The sequence below is a fragment of the Silurus aristotelis genome, assembly GCF_946808225.1.
Source record: "Silurus aristotelis genome assembly, chromosome: 17".
NCBI lineage: Eukaryota > Metazoa > Chordata > Actinopteri > Siluriformes > Siluridae > Silurus > Silurus aristotelis.
This window is the reverse complement of record NC_139590.1, coordinates 15,861,203-15,877,548: the sequence shown is the minus strand read 5'-3', so window position 1 is coordinate 15,877,548 and position 16,346 is coordinate 15,861,203. Positions and strand designations below refer to the sequence as shown.

Below are 16,346 nucleotides of genomic sequence, written 5' to 3'. Positions count from 1 at the left end.
TAATTGACTATATATTTGGCTTCGCACCGAACACATGCACGACAGATGCTTTTCACGGAGACCCTGATTGCTACAAAACACAGAATGTGTTTACAAATTCACAGCACAACATCAGAGTCGGAAAACAATTGTGTAACGTGAAGGTCTGGTATAAAATATGGCCTGTTGTGACAGTCCGAGAAGCCCCAATCACCATCACCCTTGGGACATGGAGGCAGCTGGGGCAGGATGAGGTTAAAAAAGGACATCTCAGCAGGCCTCTGCACTCAGTCCCAACATCTGAGAGCAGGATGTGTGCAGTGGCAGCACGGTGACAAAGTATGCAGACTGTCGTGGTCTAATTAAATGTTCGTTCAAACACTTACATGCACCATATTTTTTTGGGAGCAGCTTCAATAGATTTACCTTGTGCCATAAAGCAACAAGTTACTTTTACAAGCACACCTACTATTACAGAATAGACTACTAGTCAAACTAACACACTAGACTGTGTGCCCCTTAAGAGAAAAAAAAACCCTTCTCTAGTAGTTACATTACAAAATTTTGCATTTATAGACTGAATGAATTTTCTAAATGACATTTGCAAGAATCTACCTGACTCATGTCTAAGCAGCCTATAATAGGCCATTTCTATTCAATGTCTAATTCACAGCACACAATCGTTCACTATTCGAATCGAGTACAAGATTCTGCTTCTCGCTTTCAAAGCACTTCATAATCTTGCACACTCAAACATCTCTGACCTGCTTCATACCTACACCCCAAACTCTCAAATCTTCCACGTCTGTTTTCCTCATTGTACTTTCTTTTTCCTTTTAGTCACTATGGGGGGTTTAGGGCATTTAGCAGGGCTGCTCCTCATTGCTGGAATTCTCTTCCACAATCGAAATTATAAACGATTTTATGATTTCACTACTGTACGGGTTTGAAAGGCGCCTTTAAATAAAATGTATTACTATTAAGTAGCTTTTCATGTACGACTTAAGCTAAACACAAAGACTTAAACATAAACCACATGAACAAAGGTTTTAGGCTACCTGACTTTTCAGGTCATATGTTGTTCTTCCCCCAAACTGTTTCCACAAATTGTATAGGATGTCTTAGGATGTGGTAGCATGACATTATTCAAACCCAATCAGGCCCAAACCTGTTCCCCAGTGCACAAATTAAGCTCTATTAAAATATAGTTCACATGAGTTGGAGTGGAACATCTTGAGTGGCATGCTATAGAGCTCTGCCCCAAACTCTGACTGCACCCCAGGCTCCTTACCCTACCATCAGTACCCTTGTGACTGAAGGAGCACAAGTCTCCACAGCCGAACTTCAAAATCTACTGAAACATCTTCTCAGAAAAGTGGAAGTTATTCTTTCAGCAAAGCAATTCATTTTTATTTGTATCGTGCTTTTAACAATAAACATTGTCACGAAGCAGCTTTTTCACAGACACTGCGGTGATAAAGTATGAAAGAAAGTCTAAGTTTGTCCCTAATGAGCGATCCGGTGGCGACTGTGGCAAGAAAAAACTCCCCGAGATGGCAAGAAACCTTCAGAGGAACCAGACTGTAGAGGGAACCCATCCTCATCTGGGTGGCACCGAATATAATGTCCTTCTATTTATTTATGCGATTCTATTAATCAGGTATCCGCAAATGTTTGTCCATATAGTACACAACCGCCACATTTACAGCAGTACAGACCTCTGTCTATGAGAAGACTGTATAAACAAAGTCATAATGATGGAGCATTATTAATGTGCGAGCTCACCTGCTGCTTCATGTCAGCGTAGGCTTTTTCAGAGCTGAGCTCCACTTGCTTCTTAAAGCTCTCCAAAGCACACTCTGCCTGCTGGGCCTGCTGTCTCTGGGATTCTCTTAGGTGGCATATGTGATCCTCTTTCTCCCTGGAAGGAGAGCATACATAGAAACAGACACATAGTCAGAGAATGTACAAGAGATTCACTCCACTGTCAGTGCAATGCACAAGGTTCAGTATCAGAGTATTTCTCTATTATGGTATAGAACGCACGCGCGCACACACACACACACACACACACACACACACACACACACACACACACACACACACACACACACACACACACACACACACACACACACACACACACACACACACACACACGATGCATCCATTTCTCACTCATTTCACATTCTGTCACATCTAAATACACAAGTGTTAGAATTGATAAACCAAGAGAAGTGTGCCTAGCACTCAAAATTGGAAAAAAAACCCCCACATCAGCCAAAGTTGGGGGTATAAAGCTGCATTGTGTACTGCCTACATTTCATGACCTGATGTTTGCTGCTTTTACACTGACAACAGAGAGAACTTCATGGAGGCGCTTGGAACCACAGGAGCAGTGCAACCAAAGCGAACAAAACAAACAGTTTTTCTACCGCATCCTGACAATAATACTGAGAGACAGCAGGCCAAAAGAGCTGTCAGAGTCAAGACAATGCTCAGCCCGCAAAGAAACTGACAGCTGCGAAGCGCCTGTCAAGCTCTTCTCAAAGCGGGGGTGTGGACTGTGCCTAGCATGAGTATTTGCCCCCTTGAACTTGTCTGCATTTTGTCACGTTATAAACTCAAATGGTTTTGATTAGAATGACAAGTCATGAATTTGCAAAATACAGCTAATAATTATATTGAAGTGACTCATGGTTGCTTCTCTGACTAACACCCTCCTTACACAGTCCCTGGATTTTGGCCTCCTCTAGACAGAGGTGCGGTCGTGCCATTTTCTTTTCATTTGGAAACAGTGGATTTAATGGAATGACACAGGGTGTCCAAAGTTCAGGATATTTCCTACAACCAAACCCTGATTGATCCTTTTCCAGAATCGTGTCCCGGACTTGTCTTGTTAGCATCTCGATCTTCATAATGCTGTCCGTCAGCTCTTTAACATGCTCTTGGGTCTTCCAGGATCTGGTTCTCTTTTAATTGAGTTAACACACAGGACACTTCTAATGGCGAGTGAAACAAATATAGTGGTTTTAATTGCAACAGGGGTAAATCCAATCTCATTTTTTTTTTTGTTCTTTAATAAATACATTTACAAAGTATCTGCCTAACCTCCACGGTTTCAATATTATGTACGGTTTAGATTTACGTACAATATAAACATGTCTCTTTCAGTTGGTAAAGCTGGAAAAGTTCAAGATGGTGGGTTGGGTGAATACTTATGCAAAGCACTGTATCATCAGTGCCGCAGCAAAGGCTCATCACTCGTTTTCCACCAAGTAAGCATCATTATGGTGGTAATTACACTGAACTGACAGGAAGATTTGCTGGAGTCTTTGAGACCAAAACATAAGCATGTGATGAAACACAGTAACCTCCACATCCTGTCAACAACAACAACACCGAAGCACAACATATTACGACTTGTGGAATAAGAAAAACAAACAAAAAAACGCATTTTCTTTTTTTTCCCTTTCTTTCTTTCTTTCTTTCTTTCTTTCTTTCTTTCTTTCTTTCTTTCTTTCTTTCTTTCTTTCTTTCTTTCTTTCTTTCTTTCTTTCTCTTTTTTTTTTTGAAGAACCCACTATACATAAAGTTCAAAGAACTTTAATATGGTTCTCATTCCACAGTAACAATTCATAAAAAGCTTGTGGTTTGCGTAGTCAGTCGAGACTGCTCCAACAACCAATTCGGGACATAAAAGCCTTTAAAAAGGACAAAAAAAAAAAAAAAAAGTCTTCCACAGAGGATTTTCCAAAGTAAAGAAGGAAACAAGTGTTTCACATCAAGCACTGTCGAGCTAAATGACAAACAACCACCTACTGCATGTCTAATGTGGGAGCTGTCCTGCTTTAGCAACTGTGTTGTTTTTTTTTATTACGGATAGCCATAAGACATAATAATAACAGGAAACAATGTCAACAAAGAGAGAGAAAATGCACACCAAAGCTGCCTGCTTCTTTTTCCCCAGTGTAATTTTGGTCCGTCTCATGTTTGACATCAAACGCTCCAAAAATGGTCTTTTTTTCCCCTGCAATGTTGTGTATTCGGTAAGTCTGTAATTATTAATCTGTCTTGCTACATGAATACCTACAGGGCAGACCCAGACACAAAAGGACCTTCTCTGGATCTCTGATGTGGAGCAGCCTGCTTTGGAGAAACAGAGATTAAAGTAAAGCAAGGACAGGGGAGGGGAAAAAAAAAAAGGACAAACCCACAAAAATAGTTCGCTGAGACTTTTGGAGTGAGGACAGACAAGGTGGCCGACTGAGAAGGAATAATAAAGAAAAATCCGACCTTGGGACTTGTTCTTTGCATCCCCGAACACAAGGTGCTAATCTCTGGTCTGGTTAAATACATCCAGATCATGTGCTATAATCAGAAGGCTATTTATTTCATAATCTTACACTACAATAACATAATATAAACGACAAACATCCTGTTGATCACAAACACATCACAAAAATACTCTTTGCCTCCACCGCTTGCACTGTGTGTGTTTTTTTCAGTGTGCGATGCGAAGTGAGGAGCAGACAGTCTGTCACCATCTATCACAGTGAGAGAGCGAGATGAGAGGGCAGAGCGAGGGACGGTGGTGAACGAATAAAGAAACAGAGGGCGGGAAAGGGGAATGCCAGCTCGGTCTCGGCTCTTGGATGGGGTTTTTTTGGTCGGAGAAGTGGCAGGAGAGGAGGCTCAAATTAAAGACGTGCCGTTGGACCAGAGGAAATCCTTCTCGTCCCGTGCTCTTAAAAGGCTCCTCGAGGGGGAGCGGTGGAGGGCGGAGGAGTGAGAAGGGAAGGACTTAAGGCAAGGGTGACGGAGCTTCCGTCCAGCCACAGGCCAGACAGGAGGGTCCGTTTTCCAGCCGCCTGAAACCACAAGACGCCTCCCATGTGGAGAACAGAGAGCAGACCGAGGAGCAAACTCATCTCCTGCCGCAGGAGAAAATGACTAGAGAGCTTTTGAAACGCACAGCAGTGGATTCAGGCCCCCCATTCATTTTCATAGAGCTGGCTTTCAATTTCCTTGAACAAAACTGGTCACTTGCACTCGTGGCGGAAGTGTGTGTGGGGGGTTACGTGTGTGGCAAGCATAGCAAAGCCCGGTGGCCTCGTCAACCCACACGAGTGTCTTGAAATGCACGGCAACACAGCACACAGACATGAATCCAGTAAACAAATGTTAGAAAATATGAATCAAGTTTTTTCATGTATTGACTAATATAGTGTTATGGTGACAGCATTTTTTCATCATCTCTTGTTGAAGCGAAATCCAAACTATATTAGTAGAATTCATACTTAACAGGTGTAAAGTTGGTTGCATAACAGCGCAGCATGTAGTGCTGCCATCCCACACCTTCAGGGTTTCACATATTCTTCCATGTGAGCTTCCTCCAGGTGCTTTGGGTTCTCCACACCAAAAACACACCATGCATAACAGCGAGAGATAGAAGATGTATGTATGATGGAACTGCGTCTCATCCTGGATGTATTCCTGGATGTATTGGGAGGTGGTAGCTCAGTGGATAAAGCATTGGACTCTGGATCAGAAGGTCACAAGTTTAAATCCCAGCACCACTAAGCTACAATTGCTGGGCCCATGAGCAAGGCCCTAAACCCTAAACTGCTCAGTTGTAAGTCTTCCCCGGATAAGGGCGTCTGCCAAATGCCATAAGTGTTATTGTATTCCACCTCCACTCCTCCTGTCCATCTTGTTAAAGGTGAGCACCACTGCACTAGTCACAATTACACTAGACCTAGTCACACTAGACCTCAATTCCAATCAATAGCAGGACACATGGCTGTTGAAAATGAGGGGAAAAAAACACATCAATCAATGTCTATCTCAAAGTGTAATTCGACGTTATCTGAGAAGTACAAAGAAACGGATGACCTTTTAAAGTGCACGTGCTCGACGTTATGGACACCATAAAGTCGGCACACCTACAAGCATATGGCCATATGCATCCCATGTGGGTTTTCTCCTCTCCACAAGTCCAAAGCCGAAAGCCAGACCAGGCACGGCACGGCATGAATTCTGCTCCAGTGGAATGCTAACGAATCAGAAACAGATCAAAGCCCCAAGAAAGGAGGCAGCTCGTGAAATGAGACGGGAAAATTAAAAGCTGAAATATTCAGAGTCCTAAAAAGAGTAGTGCTCTTTTCTCTTCTCCCTCTCCACTCTCCCCACCATCCGTCTCTCCCCGGGGAGGGAGTAACGGAGCGAGTCGGAGAGCTCCCAGGCCTCTTGACTGACATGCAAATATGCAAACGTTCAAAAATAACATCGGCCGCAGTTGAGAAGAACAGCGACTTAACACCGCACGACTGTGGTCAAATATTCTGTCTGAGGCTCGACGGAGAGTCGGGATGAAAAAAAGAGAGGCAGAGAGAGATACTAAATATGGTAAATGGAAGCTGTCTGTGATGATCACAATGGTGTTTGTTGAAGATTTAATGCGTTGGGATTTAAAAGAGAAACTCGGGCCAGTGCAAAAGAAAAGACCACGCAGTGTTAGTAGCTGATTCCCAAATGTGCCAGTAAAGTCACAGTGTATATAGCGAGGAACCAAATATATTTTTGCTGCAGTACTGACTTTAATTCGGTGCTTTTATTTTTCTTTCTCCACACACCCATGAAAAAAGAAAATGAGATAAAAAAAAAAATATAATAATTAAAGTGGATTCAACTGTTGTGAATGCATATGGGAGTATGTCTGTGTACACAATGCCATGCCATGGACTGATGTGTATTCCAGTCTCACTACCAGAATTCCCAGGATCCCCCACAAGACATTACAGTTCCTCAAGCAGAATGAATGATGTCATCTCAAGAGAACAACTTTCGTCCTGCTTATTGAGGCACTGGGTACCACCTGGGTAAGAACAGCTGAATTTAAAGAGTCTTAAACTGATGTCATTCTGCTGAATGTGCTATTATTCACACCATAAAACTCTGTCTTCAGCCCGTTTGCTTTTAAAAGTGGGAGGCGGATGTTGAAGAATGTGGTTTGTAAATACGCCAGAACAAAGCATTTGGCTTCTCTTAATGATTGTCTGAGGAAATACTTTAATTCAGGTTTGAACTGCACAGAATGACACAAAAGTGATGAAAAACAAAGAAGAAAAAAAAAGAGGCTTGCACACTGCAATAAACATCTGCCTGCTTTTCCACTGATTTGCAGCAGGGTCAAGCCTCTCCGCTCTCCCCAAGCATGGTCGAGATGAATTCTTCAGTTTCTCCACTGACCCTTTAGAATACTTTGGTTTGAATTATCCACTTATGGGGATGGTATGGACAATCAGGCTTGTATTAGCCACACATGGATGCAGGTCGTAATTCCTAAACAATACAAATCGGAAATATCTTAGACGTTATTTGACCGAAGGGAAAACAGATGAGGGAGAGGAAAGGTACATTAATGATGCGACATTCATCCAGCAGTCTTTCTTGTGCAAGAAATACCAGCGTTTATGATGCTTTAGTTTTATACCTGTGGGAAAATGTATGGCTGATAATAAGATGCAAAGGAATGTGTTTGAACAGATCACAGCATATTGCTTCCTTTTTTTTTTTTTCCTCTCTTCAGTTTGGTTACTTGCCCATTTTTAACCACCAGTCAGCTTCTATATGACATGTGATAACACTATCAGAGGAGAGAGCTACACTATATTGCCAAAAGTATTGGGTCACCTGGTCATATGTTTGGTATGGGATTTTTGAGCATTGCATTCCACATTTAGTCCCAATTCGCTCTTATAATTTCCTCCACTCTTCTGGGGAGATGCTTCACTAGATTTGTTAGTGTGCTTATGGATATTTGTGTTCATCAGCCACAAGGGTATTACAAAAGGCAGGTACTGATATAGGTGAGGTGAGGAGGCCTGGGGTGCAGTCAGTGTTCCAATTCAGAGAGCGAATTGGATGAGATCAGAGCTCTATAGCAGGCTACTCAAGATCTTCCTCTCCAAAGCATGTAAACCATATCTTCAAGGAGCTCACTTTGTGCACAGGGGCATTGCCATGCTTGAACAGGTTTTGGGTTCTCAAGTTCAAGTGAATGCGAAATTATATTATAGCGCATCTAAAGACGTCCTCTACAATTAAGTGCCTCCAGCTTTGTAGTTTGGAAAAGAACCACATCTAGCAGGAAAGGTCAATATAGTGTATCTACCATTTTTTGCATATATGAGGTGATGAGTGATGAAGTCTCACCGATGGCCAATTTGGCTCCCTGGGTCCTCAGATATGTGCCATCGTTCAGATTTGGATTTCCATCTCTAGCACAATTCCTACATCAAAATCATGCATTTAAGAAAACACTTGAACAAAATGTACTATGAAACACTAATATAAAAAGTTGAAGCAACACCAACATACAGTGTACCATTATGCAGTATGTGTAGTATGTCTACACAACAGTTTTGGACCAATTAGCAGCTCTTATAGAGTTTCCTCTACATGTATCAAGCCATAGCTCCATGTACCACATTCTTTTTAGTCTCACCTGCACCTGACATATTTGCTGAGGAATGTGCAGTGAGATAAGGTGGCTTCAAAAGAACACGGGTTTATTGATTTCCATGCTCCAAACATCTCCCAACATAAAAAAAAAGTCAGAAACTCAGAAATTTTGTACTTCCAATGCAATGCAATGAAAAATTGTATTATAAGATTTCGATTAGATTAGGTCTGTATAGATCTATTTGGATTTGTCCAGTCGAACATTGCTGTGCAGTGCCTATATGTTAAATGTACACTGTTAGTTTACAATAAACCAGAAACAAATTGCCAATAAAGCTGATTCTAATTCCCGGGACTGAAAATATGGAGCCTCCGAGTATCTGTGTGTAGATGTGCAGACTTTTAACCCCCCCCCAAAAATAGAAAACTCTAGAAAGAAGTGACCTTAAACAAGGTATTAATTGGAATTCTTAAGATTTTTATCCTAAGATGCTCTGGTCTATAGAGACACTTTACAACAAAAATGACCTTACCAAACATCACCCAGGAAGTCAAAGACTGATGTTTAAAAAAAAACAAACAAACAAAAAGAACAACAAGAAATGAGCGGCATTTCAGGGCCAGAACCCCAGAGCAATTCAGTAAGACCGGGGTTATTATGTTGTTTGACGCTGGCCTCTGAATTTCAAGAGATTTTGACTTCCAGCTCTTGCCCTTCCCCCGTATAGACACGGCCATAAGCCCAGTAGTCGAGTAAATTTCACATCTGCAGACAAAACGCTGGGGCCAACCATGTTGTCCTGATACACTTTAAGGTTTACACCAGCATCTGTTGCCAGATCAAGGCTCCACTTGCCCTTTACCTGTGCTAAAGGTCAATTTAAACAAGCCCAGATCCAAAGTCTGCTAGTTTATTGCAGAACTCTTTGAAAAAGTGATGAAAGAGAAGCAGAAGCGCAAAAAACGTGCCTCAATTAAGGCGAAGTGGCCTTGAGAAGCCTGGGTCTCATCGGGTGAATAGGGCAGTGGACATAAAGATCTGAGATGGTTACAATTAAAGACAGAGGTTCTGGCGAGATGGAAAAACGAGGAAGGGTCTTCTAACTGCAAGCACAAAAAAAAAAAAGAAAAAAAGAAAAAAAGAAAAGGGAATAGTCATTTTCAGTGTGTGTTTTTAATAGGAATATCATGTGCAGCAAGCTCTAGTTTCAGCATTCAGAGCCAGTCGCCACACAACATTTTTGCTGGTATGCTCATTCCCTCTGATGATCAGAGACGCATGAGGATGAAAGATGGAAACTTTGTTTTCATATTCAAGCTTTGTACTTCAATGTGGCGTTGCTATGGTAACACGCAAGGAAAAAACGACAAACCAAATTGCATTTGCATGGGATGAGGGGACGATTACGTGATTATTTATTTGTCTTAGAGTAAAAAAAAAAAAAAAAAAAAAAAAAAAAAAAGCAGCATTATTTCAGATGTGTAAACAAAGAATGAACAAGACAACACTATATATAACTTGTGTAGAACAGCTGAAATATCTAGTACCAGTCCGGTATCTAGAATACCGACAGCTATACACAGTCCCACACAAATACCGCTGGACTGAAAGACAATGAAAATGTCCCGCACATCTGGATCGTACTCCTTTGACATGCAAAAAGACACGCTAACATGCAAGATCTTTGCTTAAGGTGGAAAGCAGACGGCACTCTGTGTGGTTCACTTTATTTAAATTACTCTGCACGTCCTCACATCCTCACCATCAGGCAATGCACATTTGATGAATTTTTAAGAGCTGTACGGACTTTAATGCTGGTCAGAGGCAGGTAGTGGAAGAGAGAACTTGGCTCCTTGAATTGCCCGATGACGGCTCTGATTTGGCATCTACATTGTCCTGTATGGGTGTTGGGTGAATTATAAGCCTTTTTTTTATTTGTGATACAAATTCACCCGAAGAAATTGCTTTAGTTTATTACTAAAAACATCATAAGTGAATACTGCAGGTAGCATCCAGGTCTTTTTCTTATAACCAACGCCGCGTCTGAGCCGTGCTATTACAGCAATCAACACCTTCCCAATTAAGAATCCCGCATCCCTGTGGTTTGACAAAAATAATGATTCAAACATGCATGCAATCTACATTTGATCTACACGCATTTATCTGACTGTGGAATTGAACATTTATCAGAAATCGATTCAAAAGAAAGAAAGAAAAACTTCAACACACCATCAACTATGATTTGCTCTGATGCCGCTCACAAGTAGCTGGACCACAAGCAGTGTCAAAGCTCTGGGATTAATCAAGCAGATCATTCAATGCTCTTCATTCATTTTGTCAGGTGGATAACATGCTCTAATTTATTGCGCTATAAGTTTATTAATATCTATTTGAAAACATTTAGAAAAAATGTAGCTAATCCGGATGCCGTCATTAGAAAGGCATTAGGAGTTAATGGTGCGAATCTAAATAAGACCAGCCCATTGTTGCCAATGTGGTGTGATATACCACAGTCAGGGGTCAAGCAAACAAGCAAACAGCAAACAGTGAGCTCATAGGTTGCAATTAACTAAACCTTATGTCATTGTTTACAACTGGGTTGTGGGATTCTGGGTCAGTATGTGCGAAAATGAGTTTGGAGATGTTTTCTCAGGTAGCCTTTGTGCTGTCACATCTCTAGCTACATTCCTGTGTAGGGGAGCGAGCTGAGCTGAGATCATAAGTGAGTGTCAGTAACGTAGATGGCATTTCCCATTACAGGCTTTTCGGAAATGAAGCTTCGAAGAAATGTCACCGTGACTCGTACAAAATGCAGCTTTACCAGCGGCACTACGTGGACGTGAGGAATTCCAGACAGCACAAATAACTCAAAACGCAATCCAAACAGGTGCTTTTCACATGGCAGAAATCCAAAAAAAGCCATTATTTTGATATGAATCATTAAAAAAGTCTGGACCCGAATCACTCACCTGAGTGCCTCCTCCAACTTGGTGGTCTTTTTCCTGGCTTCATTACGCTCCTTCTCCAGCTCGGCCTGCAGAGACTGCACCTGCGGCAGAACGAGACGGCACGGGCGTCAATCAATCACCTCGTCTAACCGGCCCTTACTCCCGTAATTTATCTCCGCACAGCCAAAGCTCTGTCTGTTTACAGCGCCCTCCACTTCCTCTATCTCCTAGAGATCAGAGGTCAAGTCCTGCTCAACCCTGCCTGAGTGCCTGCAGGTGTACAGCGCATCGGCAATCCAGATGTGCGCCTCACCGTAAGCCTTTATGACCCTGGCCGAGACTTTGAAGGCAGACCGCGGTCCAGGTGTTGTTGGCCTCGCTCTCAAACATGATCTTTCCTTGATCGCGATGGCCTAATTCATTACGATGACTTCCTTTCTTTTCATTTGAGACTTTTTTGTTTTTTTATGACAGAAATGACGCTTTGAAGGGGGCCTGTTAAAAATGTTCAAAGCGAGGCCAGACACGACCGGCGATTATCCGGTCATGCTCGGCTTTTACGGCACGTTTCTCCACACGTCCAATAATCAAAAACTCGATTATCGTCTGTCCCCTGTCCACCCACTGTCACTTATCAAATATGCATTTAGGCAAAAATGTAAAACAAAATCAAGTTACTCATAATCGAGCGATAAACCAACAACTATATACACTATATGGACAAAACTATGGCGACAACTGACTTTTTCATCCACATGTGATTCTTCAATAAACCTTTACCGCAAAGTTTAAGGCACATAAACACACAATAGATTTTCCCTACACAAACCTGATCCAGCATGGCAATACCCCCATACACAAAGCCAGTTCCATGAACATATGCATTAAAACTGGTTGAAATGGAAGATCTGCTATAGAGCTCTGGCCTCGACCCTTCTGAACACCTTTGGGAAGAAATCAAACACTGACTTCCCCAAGACCTCCTCGCCCTACATCAGGATGAATGAGCACAAATCTCTATATCTCTACTCCAAACTCTAGTGGAACATCTTAGAAGAGGTTATTATAACAAAAAATGGGGATGTCGAATGAGATATTCCAAAATTATAAATACAAATCTCAAATACAAGTTTACATAGTGTATATAAGACAATGATTTATGATGATCATAAATGTATTCTCCCAAACATGATACCGGGGAACACATCTGGGCTAGAAAACACACAAAAGATTTAAGCTCAGTGAACATTTTAACCCAGGACTTAACCTTGTGCATGTGTATGTGTCTCATTTTCTCACCACATTTGCGAAAGTCGAAGAAAGTTAGAGTTAGTTAGATAGTGATCAGGGAAATGTATTTCACACTATCCTGCAAAAAAAAAAAAGCAATATAAAACACCGCATTTATTACTTTCACAGTAGAACGTTGTCTTGTCCAGGTGTCAACTGAATTCTTCAGAAAAAAAAATTCACCTTTTTGTCACTGGTGTGCTGAAGGTCCCTTTTCTTCTGCTGTGTCTTATTTTCCAGATCCTGGTCAATTAAAATTAAAATAACAACAAAACGATCAATTAAACTAAATCAAGCTTGATAAAATATATATACACACACGCAGGTAGTCGACTGCTTACGACTACAATTGGGACCGACAGATCGGTCGTAACACGATTTGGTCATAAGTAGTATTTGTACAGTACTGTGAAATGATGCCAGAAGCTGGTACGCACTGTCGCCGTGGCGTACGACACCCGTAACACGATTTGGTCATAGGTAAAATAGGCTATATGTACAGTACTGTGAAATTATGCCGGAAGCTGGTAAAAAAAATAACGTATGCCGCGGCTAGCGATTGTGGTCGTAAAGTCGAATGGTTGTAAATTGCATAGATTGTAAGTTGACGACTACCTGTATATATATATATATATATATATATATATATATATATATATATATTTATATACACACACACACACACACACACACACACGTATATATACACATATATAATATATATAATAAAATATATATATATATATTTTATTCATACTTAGTCAGATTATATTTTAATATACTTTTTATACTTATTTTATTTATTTTATTGTATTTATTTTCTGTTACTCTTATAATTTTTTTTTATCTTATATTGTATTTCTTTCATGTTTACAAGTTAGACAGTCGTAAAAAGCATTTCACTATATGTCATCCTCTATATGAATTTGTATGTGACAAAATAAATTTTTATTTGAGCTTTTCAAGTTGCTTACTAAGTATATAACATTTTTTTTTAAGCTCAGTGCATAAATTATGATCCATAATAAAAAAAAAAATTATCAAAAAAAAAAAAAACCAGACAGACAGATTGTTTCGATTTGACTGGCGAAGACTTAAGTGACAGTAATAAAGTAGACACGTATGTCATGAGTGTTTACCCTGAGCTGTTTTTGCCTTTGGTGCTCGCTGTCTCGCAGCTGCTGTTTGAGCCGCGCCACCATCTGTTCCAGATCTGCGATCACCTCCGATGCCTGACAGCAAGTCCACATTTAAATTAGAAACGGTTACCGCAAATCATATTCTTTTCTATTTCTAAGCATAAAACCTTCCAGACACTAGATTTTGAAGTGTGGTTGTGGAGATTTGTGCTCAAGGGCGTTAAAATCAAGTACTGCTACAAAGTGAGAAGGACGTGGGTGCAGTCAGTGCTCCATTACAAAGGTGAACAAAGGTGTTCAATAGGGTTGAGCTCTACTGCATTCAAATCAAGATCTTCTACTGCAACCCATGTAAACCTTATCTTCATGGAGCTGGCTTTGTGCACAGGGTGGAACAGGTTTTTGTGTCTCCTAATTTAAGTAGAGGGAAAATGTAATGCTACCACGATCAAAGACATTCCTATACAATTGTGTGCCTTCAACCTTGTGGTAACAGTTTGGGGAATAACCGTATTTGGCTGGAAAAGTCATTGTATTGGTGTCCCAATACTTTTGTCCATATTGTGTATTTGTACTCTGGAAGAAAGAAGTACCCATAATATAGTAACAAGCCTAAAACATAAGGGGTGCAAATTATTGTAAATATTATCCAATACTAGAATCATTGAATACTTGTAGACAAGTGAAACGGTCCCAAATCACAGCAAAAGCGAACACTTACACAACTCCATTGAGTTAATTTAATCTTTCTGTATATAGCATTTGTTTATTATATGTTCTATAGATCAGAGTATATTTTATATATAGAATATATGTAATGCATGAACCTTTATGGCACAACACAATTCATTACATTTATGGTGACTTACTCCGATGACTTGGAGTCAGCCAGGGTTGCATAGTGCAGACAGACACTATGTGGAACAGTGTTTGGAATTAATAATCATTTTGGGGGGGAAGTGAAATAAAAATAAGTGAGCAGCTCGCTGGAGTTTTGCAGTAGTTTGCTTATTGTTAATATGAACACCACCTGTGGTGTTAAAAAGAAAAATCTCTATCTAATCATTTTAATCACTGAACAGATACAAAAATATTGACTGCATTCCATAATTTTGAGTCGAATCACTTCTTCACTACACACACTAGAGCTCACTAGCAAGATCAACATCTGGACCACTACCGTGTTCTCACCTGTAGAACATGATTGAGCTTTCAAAAGTCTAAATGTGAATCAGTGAGAAAAAACTGAGGAGTAGAGGTCTTGTCATGAGGCTACCTTGGCTACAGACAGTGCATGCTCCTGCTCAAAGTGGTTGATGTCTGCATTGTGTTTGGCCTGGAGCTTTTGTAGTGTCTCCTCATGCTGCTCACTCTGTAGATCCTTCTCCCGCTGTAGAGTCATATTCCTGAAACACACACCACATACACACAAGTCTACTCAATGTCTACTCAAGGGTGGATACTTCACAAGAAGGCACTATGTTGATTATTTATACACCATGTTATAAATTTGTGCGTGTGTGTATACAATACCTGCATATGGTCTCCTGCAGCTCAGAACTGATAGCTGCAATGTGGATCTCCAGCTCAGCTTTCTCCTGTGTGACCTTCTGCCTGAGCAGGTTGCTGTTCTCCACCTCCACTGAAAGCTGCTTCACCCGTGCCTCCAGATCCTGCACTGTGTGCTCCTATAGCAACAAACACACACGGAGACGGGGAGTAAAAAAAAAATGCCTTTATTCACCTTATCGAATGCATAAAGCGCATCCTTATAACTGAAAACTCCTGAGGTAATGACTTCAGGCTTAAGTGTTGACACGCAACCAAGTGTTACTTTTCCTTTTGAAGTCTAGGGTAGGGAAGGAACGTATGGTGTTTTTTGTGATGGATCTTGGAAGAAAGGACAAAACTGAGACCGAGTTTTAGTTTCATTTTAAATTAAATTTGAATAAGATTAGGTCTCCTTTCACTTGTACTTTCGGTTCTACTTAATTTCAAAAACAGATTTGTGTGCGAGTGTGAACTCATCAGCAAGAACTCCTGTTCGAGAGCTTGTAGAAACAGCACGTTCATTTAGGTACACCACGACCCGGGATACGGTACTTAAACTCCTCCAGTTAAATCAGTTTTTGGAGGGACGCGTAATCATTTACCTTAGTGGCACTACACCACTTATCAGACAAGGACACCTTTCTCACGCACAAATTCCACAAAAGTCTGGAAAGACGCTTTCTTAAGGTTTCGAAAGTTCTGACGGTATGCCCCTGGGACAAGCTCATAAGCTCTTAAAACTGTAGTCTTAACCACATCACACTGAAGACTATCCGCGAGAGATAATGTGGGACATACTTCTGGTGCTTTGCCGACCAACTTGCATTGTACCAGTAGTGCCCATATATCTTCGGGTAGAAAGATCTCGAAGAGCTCGAAGGTCCACAAGCAAAGCATCACTCACAATTAAAAAAATATATATCTTTTTTATTAAAATACAATGTGTGCCCTGCCATGGAGTATTGATTATTA

The 16,346-nt window shown here is 40.8% G+C and overlaps 2 protein-coding genes across 14 annotated transcripts in view; both read right to left on the bottom strand.

Annotated features, from left to right (window-relative positions):
- LOC310739668 (protein HID1-like) overlaps positions 1 to 16,346 on the bottom strand; it is a 484,702-nt gene that overhangs the window by 58,857 nt on the left and 409,499 nt on the right. The window lies entirely within an intron of this gene.
- cep112 (centrosomal protein 112) overlaps positions 1 to 16,346 on the bottom strand; it is a 138,605-nt gene that overhangs the window by 61,099 nt on the left and 61,160 nt on the right. For all 12 annotated transcript variants that reach the window (XM_083565802.1, XM_083565807.1, XM_083565798.1 and 9 more), the window contains 6 exons: positions 15,357 to 15,511; positions 15,100 to 15,229; positions 13,824 to 13,916; positions 12,868 to 12,927; positions 11,416 to 11,495; positions 1,765 to 1,900 (listed from right to left, as the gene is read on the bottom strand). In XM_083565802.1, the coding sequence (XP_083421928.1) occupies positions 1,765 to 1,900; positions 11,416 to 11,495; positions 12,868 to 12,927; positions 13,824 to 13,916; positions 15,100 to 15,229; positions 15,357 to 15,511 (654 nt within the window). The remainder of the gene's footprint in view (positions 1 to 1,764; positions 1,901 to 11,415; positions 11,496 to 12,867; positions 12,928 to 13,823; positions 13,917 to 15,099; positions 15,230 to 15,356; positions 15,512 to 16,346) is intronic.